Raw genomic sequence first — 23815 nt, forward strand, 5'->3', positions numbered from 1 at the left:
CTAAATCTATTATCATATTCAACCAACATTACTGTCTATATTAGAAATAAAGCTCTTTTTCTGTTAAAACTTATAAGAGGCAACAAGGTGTTTTGGTTTTTGGATATTACACAGTTAGCTAACAGTACGGTCATGTCCAATGAAGGTAAATAATAGTTTTGTTGGATTTGGATCTTTATATTCTCTAAGGGATATTCCAGTATGATTTATCGAACATATATACTGCCTGTTGCATTCAGTTTCTTGGCTTAAAGGGACAGATGCGTCAATTTTTTTTTCAGTGATAATGTTCACAGCTTACCAACGAAATTTGTGCCCTAAAATCGAAGTCTCTAGAGTAATTTCCGTTTAAAAGTTAAAAAGATGACTCGTCATTTTAAGAAACCCTGTGATATATAAAACAGATCTATATAGAAATAGAGCGTAAAATTTTTACTTTATAAAGGAATTAAGCGATTTTCATATAATTCTGGTTCTTTTGAAGACTATTTACATATATTCAAGAACCATGTGAACCCCCGAAAATGGCGAATCTATCCCTTTAAAGTATATCATATACTTTTCAACCATTAAGAAAAAATCGCATGGAAGCGTTTTTAAATATTTTCTCTATCTTCACTAAAAGACGCGTATTATGACAAATGTCGTCCAGTTGGAGTGTTTTGTCAGGTGTGTTATGATTATCAGATTTTACATATAATAAGGTTTCAATTCCAAGATTAAAATCTCTTATCCCTGCGATCAGATAAAACCCGCATATTATAAATGAAAACCTAGTATATTAGGATTAGGCCTACTTGTTCAGTCGATAAACCAAATAAAAGAGAAATATCTTGATATTCTAGAGTGGATAGATGGATATACCATAAAAACTACATAATTATTTCTAATTATGCATTATAACTTAGTCGTGAACAGCTGTTCCACCTACCGAGATCAGTGAAACAATACCAGTATAATCTAGACTATTACATTCTACATGGTTCACTGGTTTTCAGACAACTGAAATATCTCCCATATATGTCACCAATTACGACATTATGAGTAAATATCCAGATTATAAAGTCAAGAACTATGATTGATGTATAACGTTGGAATTTGATTGGAATTTTAAAATTGGAATTTCCCTTTTGGAAATGTGGTTGTAACGTGGTGATTTGTTTTTTGCAAAGAAAGTTTTGTCTCACGTAGGAAATTTGGAAACAAGATAGTGCATGAATTTGACACTTAAATCACTTAAAAAGTTGATTTAGCTGGTGCTAATGATAGAATGCTCAACTATGGTTTGCAGCTATTTAATGCTGTCATAAGAAAAGACTGCACAGCAAAGCTGTTTATAGACTTATTGACAAAGCTTTGCAGTAATTTGGTGCTGTTATAAGAAACTTTGGTAGTTTTCTTATATAGCTGTTTTGTAAAGGACTCTGTAAACATAACAATGCCTGGAGAAGTTTTTTTTTCAACTGCACAATACAATCCTTTATATAAGATAACTGTGTGGTAAAACATCAGACCGCGAGGCTGTAGATACGACACAGTTTCTAAGGGATAATTTCATAAAAATTTGTGATTTCTGTTATAACTTTTCCATTTTGATAGCAAACATGTCGTGTCTACTTTTCCTTCTTACCTTTCCATTTCTAATAATTTTTCAATACTTTGTGAAGAAATCGACCATTTTTAACAGGCATTCTAAGGATAAAGAGGAATCAAAAAAGGTGGAATAACATGACAGAATGCGATGACCAAACGAAAACGTCTGGTCAGTACGCGGCTGAGTGAAAGATTGGAACTACCAGCTTAACTGAACTGTGAATGAATCATCGGCGCATTTAAATCTCTCTGACACATACTTTATAATAATATTATGGATATTCAGTTTATAGAAAGAGCACAACAGTTTTACATGTGATGGATGTGTTGCTCAAGGTCTTGCTGGGAAGATTGCGTTCGTTTTTTGTCGACTGAGGATCATATTAAGCAACTCCTTTTGAATCAGAAAACATGCTAAACTATTGAGCTGTACATGGTGCATTTTCCATGAATTAAATTCCAACCGTACTAAGCAATTTACTCTTTAAACATCTTCTTGCTAGCCCTGTTGTTAAACATTGCCTTTTGTGTCTGTTAAGTTAACGTAAAGATCAATGACGGGATTCTCACGTTTAGTTCCCCAGTTCTTCAAAACTTTTTTTCGTGTTTAGTTTATCTGAAGAGCAGCGGAATCGAATGAAAAAAATCCGCTTGAGAAAACAATGACCACATAAGGTCTAATTGTTTTTGTGAAGGTTATTTCTTTCGAATTCTAATTCAACGAGTAGTATTGGTAGCAATTGAAACCTTATTGAAAATGCAGAGACGTCAAAACGTGTGCTCAGGGTTGAATGAAAATCTATGAACCAGGCCGCGTATATCCTAGGATCGTTTCAAGAATACGTGGCCTGGTCTTGCTTGGCATCAGAGTGATTAGAACACCCAACAGATCCTAGATGGATTCGTTAACGAATTGTGTTATCATCTTGTAGACCATCTCCAGGGCCTGTGACTCATCCGACTCCTAATCATATGACACCGCTTGGCACTCCCTAATCAATATCAAAATAGGTTGGTTTAACCACTTGATTAGTATTAATGACTCATTTTAATAGATTCGTTTCGATATTAAACCATTAGGCAATGTAGTACTGTTATAAGTATAGATAATATCATTTAATTGTTCACATACTGTTCAACTTCTTATTTTACCATTAGATTATCGTACGTTTCCGATAGGTGGTTGTCATAATCTATCATCCAAAATTTATTGTGGTCTTGAATATCCCTTGTCAAGTAGACCTTCAATCTTCATTGGTTTCGAATGCAGGCTTCAAATCCGCCATCATTAGAAAGGCTTTGTGTTCAATAGTTAAATTTATTTCAATATAATCTATTTGTTAACGTAACTGTATTATTAATGCATAGAAAGTAGGCCACACAATTTAGTATATTCGTAGACTACTGAAACAGTTTCGCTGACTTAGTTTTAAGTCATGTTCGGATTGACTATAGATGTTGAGATAAAGATTAATTTTAATTTCGAATTTTGGAGAAGGAAACTGAAAAAGATTGGGAAGATTTCGAAGAAACTGGAAAAACATCGCCTGAATAACAAAGAAATAGTTCTGAGCTGTATGATTCAATTGTAAACGTAAAGTGTTGATGCAAACTTTTTAGGATCATTTGCCATGTTAAAGGCGTTGTGTGATAGCTATTAGATTTGAGTACAAGTGTTTCAAACTGGTGGTTTCCAAAACATTTTGTGGTAGTTTGTGCTATTAGATATTGGTGAGGTTTAGAACTTTGCAGATCTTGAACGTTAATAACAATTATTAGACGAGTTTTAATAAAGAATTTAATTTCTGTTAAAAGTTATAGGTGTTGTTTATTCGATCGCAGCAGCAGACAATACCTCCGCGTAATTCTTAATAATTTATGAATAATAATAGTCAAAATCAGATATAAATGTAATTAATATTAATATCAATACGGTATATGGAAATAAAAATATATATATTGTATTTATGATGTAGGGCAACTCAAACTACCGTAAACCAATCGATACGCGAAACAACGTAATGTCGCAAGCTGGTAGAATTAGCTGATGTAGATGACAAATTGCCATTTTGTTTCATTCAAACTTTATTCTGCTCTGGAGTGATCTGTTGAACCTTGTAAAAGTTACTGCGTCAAATCTTTGAACGGATCTTTGCTTGATTGTGTTGTAACAAAATACAAATTTCTAATTGCTGGAAGTTAAATTGGGATTTGTTGGGTGTGGATCATGTAACAGTTTGATTAGAGTGTGTTATTTTCCATGCAACTAAAACTTTTTTATTAATCGAAGAAAGAAGGTTTGTGACCTGTCAAGGACGTCTGGTTTACAACCTGCGCCCACACAACACGACACACACGACGGATTTCGATAAGGTAATCGAGTTCGATACTTTTGACTTCTCAAATGTTGTTTTGAGGTATGACAGCTTTGATTCTGAAAAGGAATACCTAGAACATAAAATGTCCATAAAAGGTGAAGAAAATTGGTGTTTGATTTGTTCCGGGTCAGTTTTCGGCGAAGGTGTTAATCTCCTAGGAAAGGATGCCGAAAAGTTGAGAACTCAGTTTCACAAAGTTCTTAAAGCACCTGTTCCCAAGAAGCCTCCTTCGGAGAATGTTTGTAAACGTTGTGACAGAAATATCCGAAGATTGGCTGACACAAGAGGGGAAGCTGCAGAAAGGGAGATAGAGTACATGCGCAAAACATACCGGAAGACGGTTCAGGAGTATAATGCTAAAGCGGAAATACGTAAGCAGAAACTGCGTAAAGCGGCCGAAGCATTTATGCTGATAAAACCTAAAGAATCCGAAGCCGAACCAGAGAAGAAGCTTTCAACATTCGCCTCTAAATGGAAATTCAAAGCTAAATCTAGCGCCGCTACAACCAAGATACCACTTCCGGTATCGAGCGGAAACTCAAGTCCTTCAAGATCTAAACCACAGTCAGGGGAAACTACTCCGTCTGGTGAATTATACGAAAGTAATAAATCACTTTCTTTCAAAATAGCGTCTAATGAAAAAAAGAATGACACTGATCTGGCAGAAGATAATGCTCCTTCAGGTAAAAACTTTTATTATACACAATTTTAATCCTATCATCAAAAGGGATGTATTAATACTTCATACCGGAACTTGTTGCTGAACATATTTTACTCAAATTTCCCAATCTTAATCATTGTCGTTATGAAACCACATAATCTTGCGTTGGAATGATCGAAGACATTAGTGGGCCGCCAGCCTCCCGGGACTTGGGGTACAACATTGGGGGTAAACTGGCTTTTTTTTACAACTGTCGACTGTCGAGGTCAACAAAAACGTAAATTGACAAATCCCCCACTGTAACCCTACTGAAGGACAGTCTCTTCTTTGGCTTGGAAATGTCACTGATTACCCGGAAGTGACCATGGTATATGCAAGGTCATCAGCATGAGGGCATGTGATACTACCTCTTAGAATGGACACCAAGCCTCAAAATTTCAATTTTTTGGTCAATCTAAGAGGTAGTATTCATTTAATATTACTATATGACTCATATTCAACATTATATTTTGTTTTTTATCTGATAACAACAATAGTTTTCCATTGAATAATTTTGAACATATTGATTTATTTAAATGTTTAAAATACATATTTATGTATCAATTTTATATAACGTAGTACCGGCAATTGTTACATCAAATGGAGAAAACCAACATACACACCATATTTCATCATCCTTCATCGTTACTTTTTACAACCAAGATTTGTTAACCTTATCATTCTAAGGCATCTCGGAATATACCTTAAGTTCCATTCACACAATCCCAGCGTTTAAAACAAAAGAAATTTCCCTTCCCCGAAACCTAAATTAAATACAGACCGAAACACTTGGCCGAATATGAATTAATCTTCTGAATCTATGGAATTAATGAATTTCGTTAACCCAACTTTCCTAGCCACTCTTTTTATTGGCTACTAGATAATAACGTATTAGACTGGGATAAACATCGGGTTGGAACAACCCCTGGCCCCCTTTATTTCGCCATAAACAATTTCATCAGCCAATAAGTCTTCGATCACAACGCTTTTAGTTGAATCCAAAGAGTAAAAGCCTTTATCATTGAATTTCATGGGCTGAAATTTAAACAGGACCATGTCCTTGTGTATTGGGCCTAATTCTGATCCATGTAAAATATAGAGTTAATTATTTATATTTATTATTACTAGGCATCGAATAAGTGATATATTTGGCAGATATCATTTATCATCTTTACTTTTTAAATTGCATTTTCTTCGTCAAATTCGGTAGGACGCATTTTATCTCCTTTTCCTTAGTGAAGTTAGAGCCCTGAACGTATATTTTACCGGAGTCGAAACTCGAGATTTAAGCTCAGCTCAGCGACTATATATTATAGTATATAAATAATTGTAATTAAAAATAGTAAATGAAATCTAAACAAATCTAGGACTACAATATATTGTTATTGTTGTTATTATTGACAATATTTTATCGTGTTGACATGGCAACAGTTTTTAAATATTGATTTTCATCTTGTCAAAATAATTATAATCATTTTGCTCCAATGAAAGTTTCAAATTTATGTTGAAATTGCAAACACCTGTTACTCTCATTCCAACTTTGAATTCATAATAGATTATTGTGTTATAAATATATTAAAAGTTGTAATAATGATTTGAGGCCATTTTGTCCTTGAAAACAATTTTTTTTTTCAAGAGAACTTTTTGCCCTTGCACAATTTATATTAGACTTGAGCGATATTTAGAATTGAGTAGTACATATCACAAACATAAGACAATATTATTGAATAAATACACCTCTTTAATTTTTATATACATTAAATTTATTAGAGATAAGTTTGTTATTCATTTTTTTAGTCGACTCAATTCAATGATAAATGCCAGTAGGTTTGGCCATGGACCTGCTAGTAGTTAATATCTGCGAGAACCATTTCGTTAATTTTGTAATAATTCGGTGGTTTTTTTATTAGTGTTAAATAGAGGATATCCATGCCCTGTTACGATCTTCGGAAACTTGCTTAGGTTCCCTCGTAATATCTAACGTTCGTGATGTAGTTTTTGGTTAAAATCTCCCCTTTCTTAAATTCTAACATCAACTGTTTGTTAGTTTCAAATTGTTCCCCAATTATTATCATGTATAGCGTCTGTAACCAACCTGTCGATTGTTCTTTTTTCAAAATAACAAGACATATTCTGAAGATGTTCACGGATGTTCCCAAATGCACTATACTCAGCCATACGAAACTATGTATGGTTCTCACGTGGAAATAACACACACGAACGTAGTTCACAAGCATTTTGAATCTCTACCTCGACTTATTGAAAAAATTCTACATTGTTTAACTAAGCCTCCAAATCACAAGTCTTAGTTGAAATGTTATAGCCTTTTTAAATATTCGACTTATTAAGTCGAAAAAGTGATTCAAAATGCTTGTGAACTATGTTCTTGTGTGTTATTTCCATGTAAGAACCTTACGGAGTTTCATATATCGTCGGTGTTCTGATGAAACCTTGAAGGTAAAAAAATTTTAAAATTATCTATTGGTACCATAATATAGCATTTTCAAAGGGGCATCTTACATTAAATCCTTATACAAAAACAACCAATCAAATTTCATTTATTACCTTGGGCTATATACAAAACATCTAAATCAAATTCACCTCAAAATGTTCTAATGAACCCTCCTATGTCATATGTTTTGATAACTTCAAGTTGACTTCTGCAAAATCTTCCTTAATGTAAATAGCTTTCAGTTCAATTTGTCTGAATGATTTCTTATCAATTAATAACCTTGTACAGCATCATTCAAATTTCTGTAAAAATTTATTCAAAAATTTCTGAAAAGTGTAAAAAAAAAACATTCGCTAAAAATTGTGTTAGAGATAAGAAGTTTTATCACGACAAACTGAATTATGGGAAAGTTTTTTTGTTCTCCTGAAAAATTATCAACTTTAACATACAGGGTTTCATCAGAACATCGACGATATATACTTACAAAGTAGCGCCTAGTTTTAACATATATAATAGGAAACTTTTGACAAAGGAAAATCAGATTCAAGCAACCAAGATATTGACATGACAAATATACACTCCTCAGTGGCGGAGCAAAAAGGGGGCAGAGGGTTAACTCGCATATACGACAAGGTGATGATCTGTTGATCTGTTGATAATTGCATACCATCACTGTTTCAAAAACGTGATTACAGAACGTTATCATTAAAAGAACAGGTGCACCATTTTGGGTTTGATTTTAGTTTTGAAAATAAGATTGAGAAAAATGGCGCACCTTAACTGTACAAATGTATATATAAGACCAACATACCTTAATGTTCCTCAAATTTGTCCTTGGTATTCGCCATTTTTAGTTTCTATAACATGTTTTCTAGCAACTGCATAGACCTGTAATGCACACTATTACGTTTGAAAGCTTCCTCAATGAGAAACAGCGTGTGGGTTTGAATTCTCTTCTCTAAACCAGATTCATTAAAATCAATTAACTAAAATTGTTGTAATTACTCTATAGCAATATCCAGACATCCAGAGGGTTGACTGTTTTAATTACGAGGCCATTGTTGTTAACGTGGTCTGATTTGATGGGCGGCGATCAATCGTAGGAGAGGTTAACATTTTGTTCTTTGCGGTTCACAATGCAGGAACAGTGTGAAAGCGTCTTGTGAAATAGTATTTTTCCACTTTGCGGAGGTTTTCTTTGAATTTGTGCGGTCATTGTATTCAAGAACAAATTACATTTGTGTCGTATATAGGGGCTTGGCATAATCGGGTCTGAAGGAATATTTAAATATTATGCGTCAAAATAAATTGGCCTATACTCTATGTGTGTTTTTAACGTGTTTTGGTCTCAGATCGAAGCTGGACAAATTTGGAGAAAATAAAAGGGATAGATTTCAGTGCCGTCGTCATCGCTATTGAGAACTCGGCAATAACATCTTGCTTGAAGAACTCAGAAGGTGCATCATCAGGAACCAGTTCTCTCTTCAACCCTTTGTGTTGATCAGGTTTTGGAAACCGTTGTGCTGTGTTGGTGATCAACTGCCTTTTTGAAATCGTTATCAAGAATTTGAATTTGTCATCATGTCTTGTTTATTTGCGGTGTTTATTTATCCATTTGTTTACATTGTTGATAACTGCTTGGCTAAATTTGGCATCTATCTTCCCTAGAAGATCGACTTTAGAATAGATTAAAGTCTTCATAAGGTTTAGTAACCTTATGATTATACGAACTTTGAAAAAAAACTTGAAAGGACGAGTTCGGTTACAGTGATATACAGGACATACTGCTGTTTGGTGATATTTTCTGAAAAGATAATATTCACAAACTTCGTAATTTACGTAAATTCTAATCTTTTTCAAGACCAAGACATTTCTCTGTGTAACATTTGCAGTTCTTCATAAATTTTCGTCATTCGGTGAAGGATTGCAGATAATTCGCGATTTCTTTGAATAGATATAAAAAATTCAAAGATATAGAAAAACTGATATTAAGGTGAAAAGTTATTATTATTTAATTTTAAGCTGTAAATACGAAACCAAGATGTATTATCGACCAAGCCTGATGAAAAACTTGAAAATCATTTGGAAGAAATTTTTCGTCCCACTTTTATTGAAAATGTGTATTTAGACTTTGAAAATGGATCATGGTTAGGCGGGTTACAAACATTTTCTACAGAGAATGACAGATGACAAGATACTATAAGACTTGTTTCGAATAAAGATTTTTAAGATATCGGAGACTCAAAATGACCAACAAATCCGACGAGAACTGGTGTTTAGTTTGCTCTGGTTCTGTATTTGGTGAAGAAGTTTTAGTCACTGGAAAGGATGCTGAGAAATTGAAGCAACAGTTTAACAAAGTCTTGAAAGCGCCCATCCCAAAAAAGCCTCCTGTTGAAAATATCTGTAAAAAATGTGACAGAAATATCCGAAGATTGGCAGACTCTGCTGGTGAGGCTGCAGAAAGGGAAATAGAGTACATGCGCAAGACATATCGGAAGACGGTTCAAGAATATAATGCTAAAGCGGAACTACGTAGACAAAAGTTGCGCAAGGCAGCTGAAGCTTTTCTTCTGGGTAAACCAAAAGATCAAGAAAAAACTGATGACAAACTTTCTGTGTACGCTTCGAAATGGAAATTCATGGCCAAATCAGGTGCTGCCACGTCTACAATATCACTTCCAGACTCGAGCGGGGGTTCCAGTCCGTCATGGTCGAAACCTGCTTCAGGGGAAACAACCCCGGTTTTAGATTTTAAACAAAATTGGGTCAAACAAGTGGAATTTCACATGCCAGTTGATGATAACTCTGATTATTTAGATGAAAACTTCACAATGGTAGAAAATCCTGATATTGTAGATGATCCAGTTACGTTCGACAAAAACTCGAATGAAAATTTTGAAGAATTGATAAAAAATTCAGAAAAACTGGACGAAAATTCGGAGATGTCGACGAAAGAATATGAAAAAATAAATGAAAATTCTGAAATGTCGACGAAATATTCAGAAAAACTAAATGGAAATTCTGAAAAACTGAATGTAAACTTAAATACTTTGAATGAAGTATCTGCTGTTTTGAAAGAAAAAGCAGATAAATGGAATAAAAGTGCTGTCGAATTCGAAAAAGAAAATCCTGGCAAACTGATGGTAAATTTTAATGAAAGTACATCTGACACATTGAATGAAAATGTCAATAATTTTGACAAAAACTTCGAAATGCTGGTAGAAAAATCTGCTAAATTGGATGAAAATGCTGAAAATGCTGATGACAACTTCGAAAAAGTAAAGGCAAAACCTGATGATAATTCTAATACAACTGCAACTTTGGTTGCAAAGTCAGATGAATTAAATGAGAATTCTGACAAATTGAAGGAAACACCTACACAATTAAATGGAAAGGCTAATTTATTTGGTGACAACTACGAAAAAGTAAAGAAGAAATCTGATGAATTGAATGGACACTTTGATAAATCAAATGCAAAGGCAACACCACTTCCAAAGTCCAATGAATTAAATGAGAATTCTGAAGAATTCAGCACTTATGATAAATCGAAAGAAAAATCTTTTGAATTGAATGGACACTTTGATAAGTCAAATGCAACTACAATATCCACAACATCGGTCTCAATATCTTATGAATTGAATGAGAATTCTGACAAATCCAGCACCTCTGATAATTTGAAAGAAAAGTCTGAGAAATGCCAGAAAAATTCTAATGAAACAAACATCAATTCCAATAATTTGGAAGATTCTGCAATTCCTCCAGGTAATCAACAATAGCAGCCAAAAATCTTTTCTAAAAAATTTAACTGTTTTTTTTTCAAATTCTTTGAAGAGCACATACTTACTATCTATTTTGTGTAACGAATCGTTGAGTAGTCGCTACATGATTACTTAGGGTATGAATGTCAACATGGATTTGTATTTGCAGTATTGGATAAGGGGGCTTTTCTAGAAAAAAGATGATTTTAACTTCTATTCATAAAATCGGTTTTTTTGTTCGATTGAATAATTTGAATTTTACTTGAGGTTGGATTGTAAAGAGGTTTTCTAAATTTTTTTATGTGAATCGGGTACACCGACAACATCATTATACACCATTTCAATTTTTAGTAAAAACTCTGTGGTTCTTCCACAAAAACTAAGCGTTTGATGACGTCACTATCGCAAAAGCTGCTAATGATATGTAAGGAACTTTGCATTAGTAACGTCATAAAATGCCTATGTTTCAGTGGAATTGCAAGAACCATGGACATTTGAGTGAAAATTGGCAGGATACAAATCTATGCTATGAGTGTCCCTGACACACTTAAAAAGTTTATAAAACCTTCTTACAATCTCGTTATTATTTTAGAATAAGGCATTAGAATCATTCGGTCAACAGTTAGTTAATTCGAGTAAGTCGAACGTATCGTACCATGATAATGTCCTAGATTATACAACTCGTGATGTTTATTGATTTCGTACCATATTAGTAACATATGATTATTCATGCGTTATGATAGAATATTCACAATTTAATATTGTTTCTCTAAAATGTTCATAAAATAGCTATTTAAGATAGGTCTTGACTAAATCAAGTATCACCCGGTGCCATTTTACGACTGATTTTGTCAACTAGGCATCCGTATCAAAGAATCACCCATATTTTGATATTTCGATTTGCATAGCAACGTAGAGAGATGTTGAAATGTCTAATAAGACGCGAAGTTATTTAAAAGTTTAGTACTATAAATGCAGCATATTATGTATCTCTTGAATGTTTCGTAATGTTAAATGCAAAGGCACCAATAATTATTGTTATTTTTTAGTATTCATGACAGTAACTAGATCAAACGTGAAAGACAAGAAGAACATAGCTCAGAATATTTCCTTAAAATCCATAATTATATACTTTTAATGTATCATTTCAGAAGCGAAAGTTGCCCTGATAGAAAATGAAGATGGTGGTGAGAACAATATTACTATTGCAATTGGAGGGGTAAGATCCTTTATATATCTTATTTCTTGTGTACTGCACATTGTCGTCTATTATATGGAAATAGGATTCTTTCACGTCAAAGCTGTCAGTGATGGCACCCTACATGGCGTTGCCCATCTTCTTTAGCCCACAAAGTGCAGAAAAGTAGGACGTAAAACTCCATTCATTTCATTTTTCATTTCACGTCAAAGCTGTCTACCAGAAACTAGGTGATTCCTCTGATAGTTATATTGGCCATAAAATTTTTATTGATTAGGCAAGAGTCAGCAAGTTTTGTAACAAAATTCAGAGAAGATGCAACTTTTATTCACTGTACATCTTCACAATGTCAAGCTATACCGAACTTAGCAGCAATAGGGCCATAGTCACCTTTCTTGTATCACAGAAGTATGTAAATGCAGCGATACGATATGATTGTACGTCAGTGAATACAGTCAATCAGAACTCTTGGCAAAAAGTCTAAAAACAATTTTTCTGTCAAGGGCACATTGGTTGCATTTGCTGCCGCATATTCCAAATCGCTGCAATCGATGATAGCAGAATAGTGGCTATTGTAGTCAAGTTCCGGTGCGCACCGAGCACCAAAATTTACTTAACGGATATAATTTTTGAGCAATTACCTTTTAATTTTTACAATTATCAAATAATAAATACCCCTCCCTATGCTAAGTCTGGACAGGTATTGTTTGTGACCATTATAGTGGTTACGATTTAATTTGAGATGCACCGACTTTAATTATCCCAATCACCATAACATGATGTGTGGGGTGGCCGACATTTAAATTATTCCCTATTTCGTTGAGGCATTTTTGATTTGCATCAGCCCACGTGATTTCGATCAGGTCTTTATGTATATTGAAATTATAAATAATTATCGGTCTACATTGAAAACGAGACGTCAATATATTCAGCTGTTTAACGTGTAGCATCACCAGTTAGTCATAGCCGACTATAGTTGACTATATATAACATTATTCAACCAGCAAACATTTGTAGCTCGTAGTCGTGTTTCTTCCCAGGCTATCTTGTTAGACTCTTCGTTGGATTTTTGGAACTTGACTCGTCTTGAAAAAAAAGTTGGATATCTTCGTACTTGGACATTAACTCAACCAATAACAATGCCTTTTTCCTTATTTAAAAAGAAAACAGCCGAAGATGGTGTCAAAGATGGAGTAAAAGGAGAAAATGTCAAACTCAACGTCAAAGATGGCGGTGCTAACACCAACACAGAAGGTGGTGACGTCAACGCAGCTAACGATGACGTCAACACAAACACTGCTGATGGAGGCATTGTAACTGTCGGTGTAACAACAACCAGTGGTAAAACGGATGAAGATGCTGGATCAAAAGACGAGAAGAAGAATGAGAAAACTGACGACAAGGAGAACGAGAAAAATAGCGAGGAGAAAAATGACGACAAGAAGAACGATGTTAATACAGATGATGGTAACTCTGACGTAAAAGATGAAAAGGTAAGATCGGTGAAAGATGCAGTGAAGGAGATTGAAGGCGAAGATGGAGGTGGTGATAAATCAACAGTCAACGGTACCGTCATGGTAGGTTACCGTTATTTATATTCTTATTCAATTGTACAATCCTTGATATGGCCTTAATGTTTTATGACTTTAGAATGGCCCAAGCTGTTTTATTGAACATAATTTTGTTGATAGACCTCTCTAATGTTTCTGATAGCAGTTTTATTAACTGTTTTAGAACAATTGGTATACGAAGATTTTCGAGATGCAAGTTTTTTCCGTCATACCTATTACAAACACTGGATAAAACTTGCCTTTGTGTAGTCCAGTTCTACAGGAATAGTAGAATGTTTCTGTAATCTAGTATTTCCAGACGTTAAATCATTGCTTATAATATTCAAAATAACTGCTCATGATATGTTTATTCAAAAATCGTTGAGGCAGACTTAATGTCAGTTTAATTTGACATTTTGAAATGGATGTGTTTAATCCACATTCATTAAATAGAAATGAATACCATATCGATTTTCATATGAACAGATGGTTATTCTTGTTAGTTTATATACCGTTAGTCAACAATTCAACAAATTATTTTATGCATAAAAAGTTTATTACGAGGACTGAATATAGTCTGAAAATATTGTCCATCGAAAATGATGAAAAAATATGAAACCTTTTGTTTAAAAATGGGAAATTTACGCCCTCAGACAGTCTAAATAAAATTTGACCAAACTTTCGTTCCGTTTGTTTTTTAAATTTTATTATAGCCACTCCAGTTAGGGTCTAAAAACGGGCCTCCTGAACATTCGTCACGATTACCTTTTAACCTAACCTGATTACCCGTGCTCTAACCAATCAAATGTCTGCCCTCTCCAGCACTGGGGTTTTATTCGGTCAAAAGGTTAATGTTCCGTCTTAAGAACCTCACTGTATTGGCTACATAAAAAAAACGGAACGAAAGTTTGGTCAAATTCTGATCAAACTGAAGTGGTTTTATCAAGATTAAAATCTAATAAAAAACGGAACGAAGTTTGGTCGAATTTTAACTTGACTGTCCCTCAGACAGAATTATGTCAAAGCTCGCATTAAAAATATCCAGCTTAATCCAGAATTTAGAACAAGTACCTTATACTTTTCCAGAAATCAGAGAAGAACAGTGCCAAGGGTGGTTCAGAGCATTCAAAAGAAAAGTCACCGTTGATTGAAAAGGAAAGTAATGTCAAAGATCATGGGCCGGGTGTTTTGTGTTGCAATATTTTGTAAAAGTGGAATCGTATACATAGTTAACATTTCTTAGTCTTTCAAACTACCATTGATATTATTAGGTTTTAGGTAGAAAACGTGTGGGTGTGATCGATTCGTGGTCTCGAACATAGCTCTTCCCAGTACTGTTGCTATCGAGGATGTAACGAACTGTGAATCGAATACGTCCCACGGTAAACCACGTTATAGGATATTTTTCAGCGGCAATGACGATGCCGAACGACAAACGAACTAGCTGAGCATGCCTTTGTATATTGGCCAGATTTCAGATGACATCGATCTTTTGCCCTTGACTTGCCCCCAAAACTTCAAAATTGATTGATGCCTTCTTGTTATATTGTACCACAAAAGTAATGACGTCAAGGGCATCGTTGTGTTTGGAGTGAAAATTCCCCTTAAAAAGTATAAACTGGTAAAAAACCGCCAGATTAACTTAAAAGCTTAAAAGTTATTTTCTTAGTTCTTGTATGGTTTAGGATTCCACTTTTGAAAATATATTAGATTGGAAAGATTTAAAAAAAAACTTTCGTTAATTTCGAATTATTAATTTATGCTTGTATATAGATATGATTAAGCACATGTACTCATATATTCTTCTTTTAAGACTGTGAATGATCCTCTCCTAGCTTAAAGTGGTTGTAAACAGGTTTGCTAAAAATTTGTATGTGTATCTGAGACACTGATAGCATCAGATTGCACCTGTGGTTCCTGCAATTCCATCTATACTAAGCATTTGATGACGTGATTAGTCGCGAAAGGCCTGATGTGATAAAGCATATTTCGCTATTAGTGGTAATATCAAACACTTAAGTCTCAGTAGGATTTCAGGAACCACAGATGTCTGATTAAAAATTGGAATGGTGCAAATTGATGCTATCAGTGTACGCGATATACATAAAATTTTCAGAAAACCTCTTTAAAATCCCTTTAAAGGAAACGATTGAGCTTACGACATACCATGATTGGTGGATATTATGAAAATGTTATCCAATCAGAGTAAAGGAATGCACAATACTAAAAACCAACAGTTAGGATAGTTTCATTAACAGTCCACTTTATGTTTTGAACGATGACGGGGTCAGTGGCATGTTATTGGTAAATTGGAGCAACCATTCGTAAAATAGCAACGAATACGACTGTTGCGATTGGTTAAATTGAAAATATTTTTAATGTCCAATCAAATAGTCGTATGACCATACGAATGTTTGCTGGCAAAGATTGGCCCTTTTAGAATGTTTACTGTTGTATCTTATAATCTTTTAAAGCTGATGCAAGATTGCTGTTTCAAGCTATATTTTTCTCCGGTGTTCTAACTCCATATTTTCTAATTAATTTGATGATTTTAATTGATTTGTTCTTTCATTCTCCTTTATTTATGTTCCATTTTGAAAGTCTCAAATGCCTTGGTTAGGTCTACATTTATATTCTGTATCTGAATATCAATTGGTTTATGTAAATAACTTAGTAATAATTCATATTCAATATTTATATCACGTAGTTAATATCAGATCTTAGCTTTTATACTATTTCTACATTTCTATTTTTGTAACTGTGCTTAGCTTAGTAGGAAATATGGGAATATATCTATACACGGTTCGTGTTTCAATATTTGGATTTTCACACGACGAAGATGAAGACAACTTTTGAGTTGAGTCTTGCTAGAGGGATATCTATGACTCGATACATGAACGCTTCGTTGATAAGTCTTTACAGAATAAGTGGTATGAACTCATGCGAGTGTTTTTGAAAAATATGGCAATGCTGTTATATTATGACCATGACAATAGATTATTTGATGTTAAAAGTGCCTTATTCTTGTCTTCCTTTTTATTTCGTTATTGTTAAACAGAGTAGTTCCCCCTTGGTCCAATAGGTTTGCTCCCTTGCAATATCTATAATGCAGAGGTGTTTTGTTTTCTTACGTAAACTTTTTTCAAATTTTGTTGCTTTCTTGGACAAAAACTTAATTTTAGATTTTAAATTTTAAATATTATATAGACTTCTATCCGAAAGGAATTTTTTTTTCCATCGAAAATTAGGTTATCACATTGTGTATGCCAAAATATTCTGGTTCATTCTTTTCAGTATATTTTTCTTGAATCATCAAGTGCAGAGTAGTCCTGGTTTTTAAATCCATATACACATCATTCAACTTTTTGGATAGGTTATATTTTTACTATTAATTCAAGCTAACTGTAGATATATTTTGGAATTTGGGATACATGTAACAATAATCCTCTCTTACCATGTAGTAACTGTGATGGCGTGATGTAATTTAGAAATATAGTGGAGAGCTGAGGCACTTATTGTCATTGTCACAGATGGTTTGACGCACGCACTGCACTGAGAGCAACAGCTTTGGCATGATAACTGGACTAACAGCAATTTTGGATTTAATTAAAGGATGCTATTGGTAACTGCTTAGCTAGAGCGGTAAATGTGCTTTAAGACGCTATCGCCCTCCACTATATTTTGTTTGTTATATAGACGATTGTTTATTTATTTATTTATTCTGATTGTTATTGGGTTGTTGTTATCATAGAGAAATAAAGTAGTTTGCTTAAATTTTTTTTTCTACAAAAATGATTTCTGATGATGGGGTTTAACTCATTGTTCACATCCTCAGTCCTCAGTCAAGCAGTCTTTAACTTGATGTCTCGTCTCCCCTCCTTGTTGTTTTGTAGTACCGCAGATAGTCGTAGACCACCACAAAACAGTGATACTTACATGACATTCCAAATAGAAGCGACAGAGAGTTTTCTTGGCGATAATGATTGTCCCAGTGTTTTTAGTTTTCCCAATATCCCAGATAGATGCAAAGCAGTGTTATAATCCCTCTAGTCCCAGTTTCCCTTATCCTAGATGGTTGCAGAGCATCAAAAGCAGTGTTATAATCCTTCAAATCCCAGTTTTCTCATTATACAAGACGGTTGCAGAGATCCAAAAAAGGTAGTTATAATCCCTCTAGTCCCAGTTTCCCTTATCCTAGATGGTTGCAGAGCATCAAAAGCAGTGTTCCAATCTTTCTAGTCCTTCTCTTCCCAATATCATGGATGTTGTAGAGATCCAAAAACAGTGTTCCAATCTTTCTAGTCTCAATCTTCCCAACATGCATGTGGTTGCTGTAGAGATCTAAAAGCAGTGTTCCAATCTTTCAAGTCTCAATCTTCCCAACATCCATGTGGTTGCAAAGCATCAACAGACATGACTTTATGGTATGTCAAACAGAGGTAACATCATTTCTATTGGCAATAAACTGAGCATGAAAATAAAACACATAGAAGACTAAATAAGCTGTTAAAATGGTGATTTAAATCATTCTATTTAAGGTCTTGAACTATGTTCAATGTGACACTTAGTATATCCTTCGTTGTTATATTCATCATTAAAGGTCCTATATCGGAAGTTCACGAAATTTCTCTAAAACAGCCCCAAGATTGCATTCCCCCTAGTCTATTTACAGGTCATTCATTATCTAAACAATACCCAAATGACCTTGTAAGCGACTGCCTTGATTTCTGTTATCTGTAAAATGAACTGATAGGTTAATTAGGTTGTATCACTGTGATAACAATACATTTGTCTGTATATTATGTGTTATCACTAACTGATATGGCACTTGTTGGTAAAATACAGGGATGATATATCGCATGGGGTATTATTATGTTGAACACTATGAGTGGAGCTAAATACAGATAGAAAAGGAACTTTGCATACGGATTTAGATAAACTAATTAGGGAGTAAATGTTAATTGGATTCAACAAATACATAAGTGTAGCTTGTCAAATACGCGTTTTGTGGACGAGCCTTGTTGATTCTGTTCGGAAACTTAAAATTATATTAGGCCTACTGGATCAACTGACCAAACACGACATTTTGGTTGACCATTAGATATTACACAGTACATCCATTGAAATGAAGTGTATTATGTGTATTTTGTTGGTTTTTCATATCAATGATATTTCAGGTAAGTTTAGATTTGATGTGTTTTGTAACATAGACCTTGTGTCCACTCACAAGTAAAAGAAATTTTCATCATCATTCTTTAGATTACGACAATCCATAAATTTTAATATTATGGTAAACACTTTGAAAATACATTGTACACTGTGTCAAAGATACCAATGAAACAATGAACATTGAAAATTAAACGAATATTCCGAATTATGACCAAATTCAAAAACTGTTGATTTTAGTAACATTATCGAACGATCAGATAACTTGTTTAGTCACATTCTGCGAAAAAAAAAAAAATGTCTTTGGCGCCACGAGTATCTTGGTGGCCTAGACTTTTGTGCCAAATGCTAGTTCCCCTAAATAACAAAGACACTCACGCCTTTATTATGATTTTATAAAGCAATCGACGTAAGACATGGAATTATAAGCGATAAACATCACTACGGACAGTGACTAAGCGTTGTGGTACTGACAAGACGAGTAAAACTGCTTACATTTAACTATTGAGGTTGTTCAACGTTGGACATAGATTGTTTATATTGTGTAGATGTAAGAGATAAAATAGTATTCATGTTGCATTTATCTTTCCAGGTCAAACACTGATACTAACAGGAGACTCGCCCTATGCTATTCTCGGTCACCCTTTTAAATGGTGGTGTAATGGGAAAGCGTATCCCGGCGCTGCAGAAGGGATAGCCTTTGAGTTAAATGGCACTTCCATATGTACAGTCCAGATTTCCAAATTTCCCAACAACTGTACTACGTACATCGTCAGTTCCAGAGTACAATGCGGTTGTCAGGACAACAATATGTACAAGTTGTATTTAAACATAAGTGAATCCATTATGGCGGATACCGGAAGTTGGAATTGTAAATTTGAACTCTTTGACTTTCCAAGTTCCCCAGTGAAGCATTTTGTTTATTGTAAGCACGAGTAAGCTTAAACTTTAGTTTAGTTTTGACTTTAAGTCAATTTTGACCCATTTGCAATGATTTTTGTTGAATTGAACATCTTTTCGGGATATTGCATGGACCTGAGAAATGATTCATCAAACACGGTATCCATCGAGTTTCAAATCAAGTGATTCGGCTTCAGCAAACTTCTGGTTTACCATTCTTTTTTTTGAAATATCAGCTGATGAGCTTTCTTAAATTAGGTTTATAATAGTGAGTAGACGTTACTTTTACTGCCAAAAACTAGAAAATCTTTGGCCTCGTAATACCACTCTTCTGCTATTTCAGATGGTCCCAGATCAACAGTTACCATAAATCCGTCAAAACACAACATATTTGTGAAAGAAGGAAGTGAAGTAAAGTTAACATGTACTGCTTCCTGTTTGCCGGTTTGTTCATTCAGATGGTTGAAAGACGGAATTTCAATAGCCAATTCATCCAAGCTCGAATTGAAGAATGTTCAAGATAAAGATACTGGTAGTTATCTCTGTCAAGCCAGTAATATAGTCAATACCAGTAGCACAAGTATTTATATACAGGTACTTGGTAAGCATGTATACTGAATATACAGATATATAATATTATCTTATCTAAAGGCGATTCGGTATCGGATGAATTTCACTAATTAGAGCATACAATCAAAGCAAAGGGAGAGAATCCATTGTTTAATACTCCCTGTGTTGACCAATCATAGATTAGTCTCATAAAGGGGACCATGAGTAATAGTGCCGAACGTCGAAATTTGAGTCTTCAAGTCCATGTGTGTCCAAAATTATCCGCACTTGAAAGTTAAAAAGATGAATGGTCTTTTCTTGAGACATTGCATGTATAGAAAAGACATCTATTGAAATAGGAAAAGAAATTCCTAGTATTTTTGAAGGAATTATGCAATTGTCGTTCATTTCCCCTACTTCTGCAGACTATTTACATATATTCAAGACTCAAATCAACCAAAATGGCGAACTCTCCCTTTAATAAATGGATAACTTATGCAATTATTTAGCTCGATGTTAGATGAGCTTAAAAGACTATTTACTTATTTATTCATATTCAAAATGCCGTTTGTTGCCTTTTGATAATAAAGTTTCAGTTTTTATGTACACCTTGTAATTTCACATACTCGTTAATTTTTCCATCTTCAGATGAACCACTACCACCACGAGATTTAAAGCACGTCTTTTCTACATCTGATACAATATGTTTAGTTTGGAGGGCAGGGGACGATGGTGGTGCAAGTCAATTATTTCACGTCGAAATAGTGAAAAAACCACCAGATCCTTCTACGCCTCTGAACTGGAAACCGGTTGGAGATGATGTTGACGAACCTCTGAATGGTGGTCCAGTCACTTCCTGTTTACATGACCTTGACACTTCAACATCGTACTATTTCCGAGTTTATGCAAGTAATGTACATCACATTGGGAACTCATCTTTGTCGTTAAAAGCATCCACTTCAGGTATAGTTGTATATTGAGTCTCCATTTTTACAGTTCTGTACATCATTTTGGTACACCCTTTATAAAATTTATAAATATTTTAAAACTTCTGAACTTAGCAAAGTATGTCGATATATGTAACCACTTAAAATAGTAAAATATGGATTTTCAGAAACGGATGAATTGTTTTTCATATCAAAAATCATAACAAACATTTTGTCCTCATTAATTGATTCGGGTAGTCGAGATAATTTGCTCCAGGTCTTTAAAGGGAAGATTTCTGACTAGTCCATAGTTTTTGCTGGATTGTTTTCAAACAGTATTTCTGTAGGGCAAAGACAAAAATCTTTCTGGTTATCATAGCTGTTTTGTCGTATTGTTTCAGATCCGAACATCAATGGATTATCTTTTAGCTCTGGATTAGGATTAGGTGTAGTTTTAGGATTAGGACTGGTAATTTTGGGTTTATTTCTGGGAATTTGTATCATTATAAAGCATAACAAACAAAAACACCGTAAGTTAACATTTATGTCATGGCTAAGGGTACTAGTTAATGGAACCACGGAGATCGACAGTACCAGTAGACATTACTGAAAGTAACTAAATATTCCCCTAGACAATCTAGACATCTCTGTCGATTGAGATATCATTCCACCGCTAGCTTTCACTGAAATTTTAAATAACATTGTAAAAGAGCAGAACTTAAAGCGAAACTAGCCAGACTTTTCTTGCACTATCTGTTCCCCGAAGGTGATATACGGTATCGAGATATCGATATTTGGATTGCTTGTTTTTGAGAATGTTCATCATGACCAAATTTGACAATACAAAGTTGAACCATTAATGAATCTATGAAGATATTTCTGCACTTGTTGTACCGACGCAGGCACATGAAAGTCTTGATGGATCAACTTTCAAAAAACGCTATTGTATACCTTTTGAGTCTGGCTCTAACTGTGCAAATATCTCATCTGTGTATCATGACCGAGAAACCAGAAAGGTAAGATTTGTCAAGTTAAAACGAAACCAGAAGATAAACGTTTAGGGCACAAGTGGGAAAGCATGACCTTCCAAAAGGGCTCCAACAGTGAGCTTATATAATATGAATTATTTCTATTATTTGTCTTCGAACGTCTTCGGGTGTTTGTGTTTCTATTGTTGAATTGTGTACAAGATAACAGGACTGGTTTCAGACGGAACAAAGCAACAATGCAAATAAGTGTTCCCGATATACACATATAAACATTTGTTTAATATCCTTTCATACTTACGGAGGTGAAAACGATCGATATAATTTCTTAAATACTGACTCTTTTTTGCAGGTATCTACGATGATTCAGATGGTACACCTTTGGTCAAAAATGATCACCCCGGATGACTTTACTTATTTTTTATTTTTTATTAAAAATATGTACAGCGTACTGTGAAAATATTGCTACTATTGTGGACTATTTTGGTTAAGAGTTGTCGCTCTTGCTATTAAAAAAGTCGCGAAGATGCAAATGTTGCGAAGGGGGTATGGTATGCATCACTGGTCATAAGAGCAAGTCTGTAGTGCAAATCAAGATGAATGAGGCTAAAGGGAGTTCTTAGTGGATTCAAAATTCATATCTGACATTGTAAATGAATTTTTGCTTTGATGTTGTTAGGAAATAAATTGCCTAAAATGTGTGTTGGAGGAAAACCGTGATCTATTATCAGCAGTTTGTTGTTGTATCATAATTGGATAATTTAACATAAAAGCCAAATAGAATCTTAGAGGAAAGTAGGTGGAGCAAGTATTGCAAGTACTGAAGCCCCACCCCTTTTTGAACAAAACTCATGACTTGCACGATCTTGGATATAATTGGATAAAACGGTAACATGATCGATACCGTCTATCATTTTATTTAAGTCATATATACCACGTGTCTTACTCATTAACATATCTAAATAAACTCGTCCTAAAGTTTGTTTCAATGTGTTAACTCGTAAGAACCATGGTATTTATACTACTAAGAAGACACTTATAAATTCCAGTTGTGGTTGCAAAAGTGAAGCGTCATTTGCCTGCATTACAATATAGGCCCGTGTCCACATACACGTTTTCATGGGCGTTTACACGCCACATAATACGCGGCGTGACAGCGCCTAGAAACCCTAAATAGTATTTCCTTGTCTACTTGTAAAAAACGCCACCAGGACGTAGTACAATGCAGCGTAATACCCTGTGTCATTATCAGACGCGGTTTGAAAACCGACGTAAATCGCGTATGTGGACACAGGCTTTAACTCTTCTATTGCAGCTCAAAATAATGTAAAGTTGTCATATATAGGCGTTGTAAAATGAAAGCATGCGTTTATGATTTATACTTTCCGTGATTTAATTATGAATAAGACGAAGGTATTATTAACATGATATAGCTATACATCTTTTATATATTTAGATAATATGATAAAGTGTAAAAAAAAAACCATTTAATACAATCATGACTCAACGAGAGGCGTACTATATAGTCTATGTATCGTCTTTCCCATACTCACAACTTTTATATTGAACCATTACGAAAATTAGGGGTTTCAAACGCACCGTAATGCACTTTCAGTATTTTGAAAGCATTTCAATGCCACTATTGTACTTATAGTT

The 23815-nt window shown here is 34.3% G+C and overlaps 3 protein-coding genes across 3 annotated transcripts; all 3 read left to right on the plus strand.

Annotated features, from left to right (window-relative positions):
* Positions 1-4053: 4053 nt before the first annotated feature.
* Positions 4054-5810, plus strand: LOTGIDRAFT_169898 (hypothetical protein; the record flags this gene model as incomplete). Its single annotated transcript, XM_009068518.1, has 2 exons — positions 4054-4654; positions 5800-5810. 2 exons carry the CDS (start codon positions 4054-4056, stop codon positions 5808-5810), a joined length of 612 nt encoding a protein of 203 aa, XP_009066766.1.
* Positions 5811-9369: 3559 nt separating this feature from the next.
* On the plus strand, positions 9370-14414 carry LOTGIDRAFT_169899 (hypothetical protein; the record flags this gene model as incomplete). The annotated part of the gene is made up of 4 exons (XM_009068519.1): positions 9370-10888; positions 12036-12103; positions 13087-13659; positions 14346-14414. The coding sequence occupies 4 exons, from the start codon at positions 9370-9372 to the stop codon at positions 14412-14414; spliced, it is 2229 nt and encodes a 742-aa protein (XP_009066767.1).
* A 4343-nt stretch (positions 14415-18757) lies between these two features.
* LOTGIDRAFT_169900 (hypothetical protein) lies at positions 18758-22567 on the plus strand (the record flags this gene model as incomplete). Its single annotated transcript, XM_009068520.1, has 6 exons — positions 18758-18809; positions 19391-19522; positions 20042-20299; positions 20896-21210; positions 21575-21703; positions 22512-22567. The coding sequence occupies 6 exons, from the start codon at positions 18758-18760 to the stop codon at positions 22565-22567; spliced, it is 942 nt and encodes a 313-aa protein (XP_009066768.1).
* Positions 22568-23815: the final 1248 nt, after the last annotated feature.

This window comes from Lottia gigantea (assembly GCF_000327385.1).
Source record: "Lottia gigantea unplaced genomic scaffold LOTGIsca_90, whole genome shotgun sequence".
Lineage (NCBI taxonomy): Eukaryota > Metazoa > Mollusca > Gastropoda > Lottiidae > Lottia > Lottia gigantea.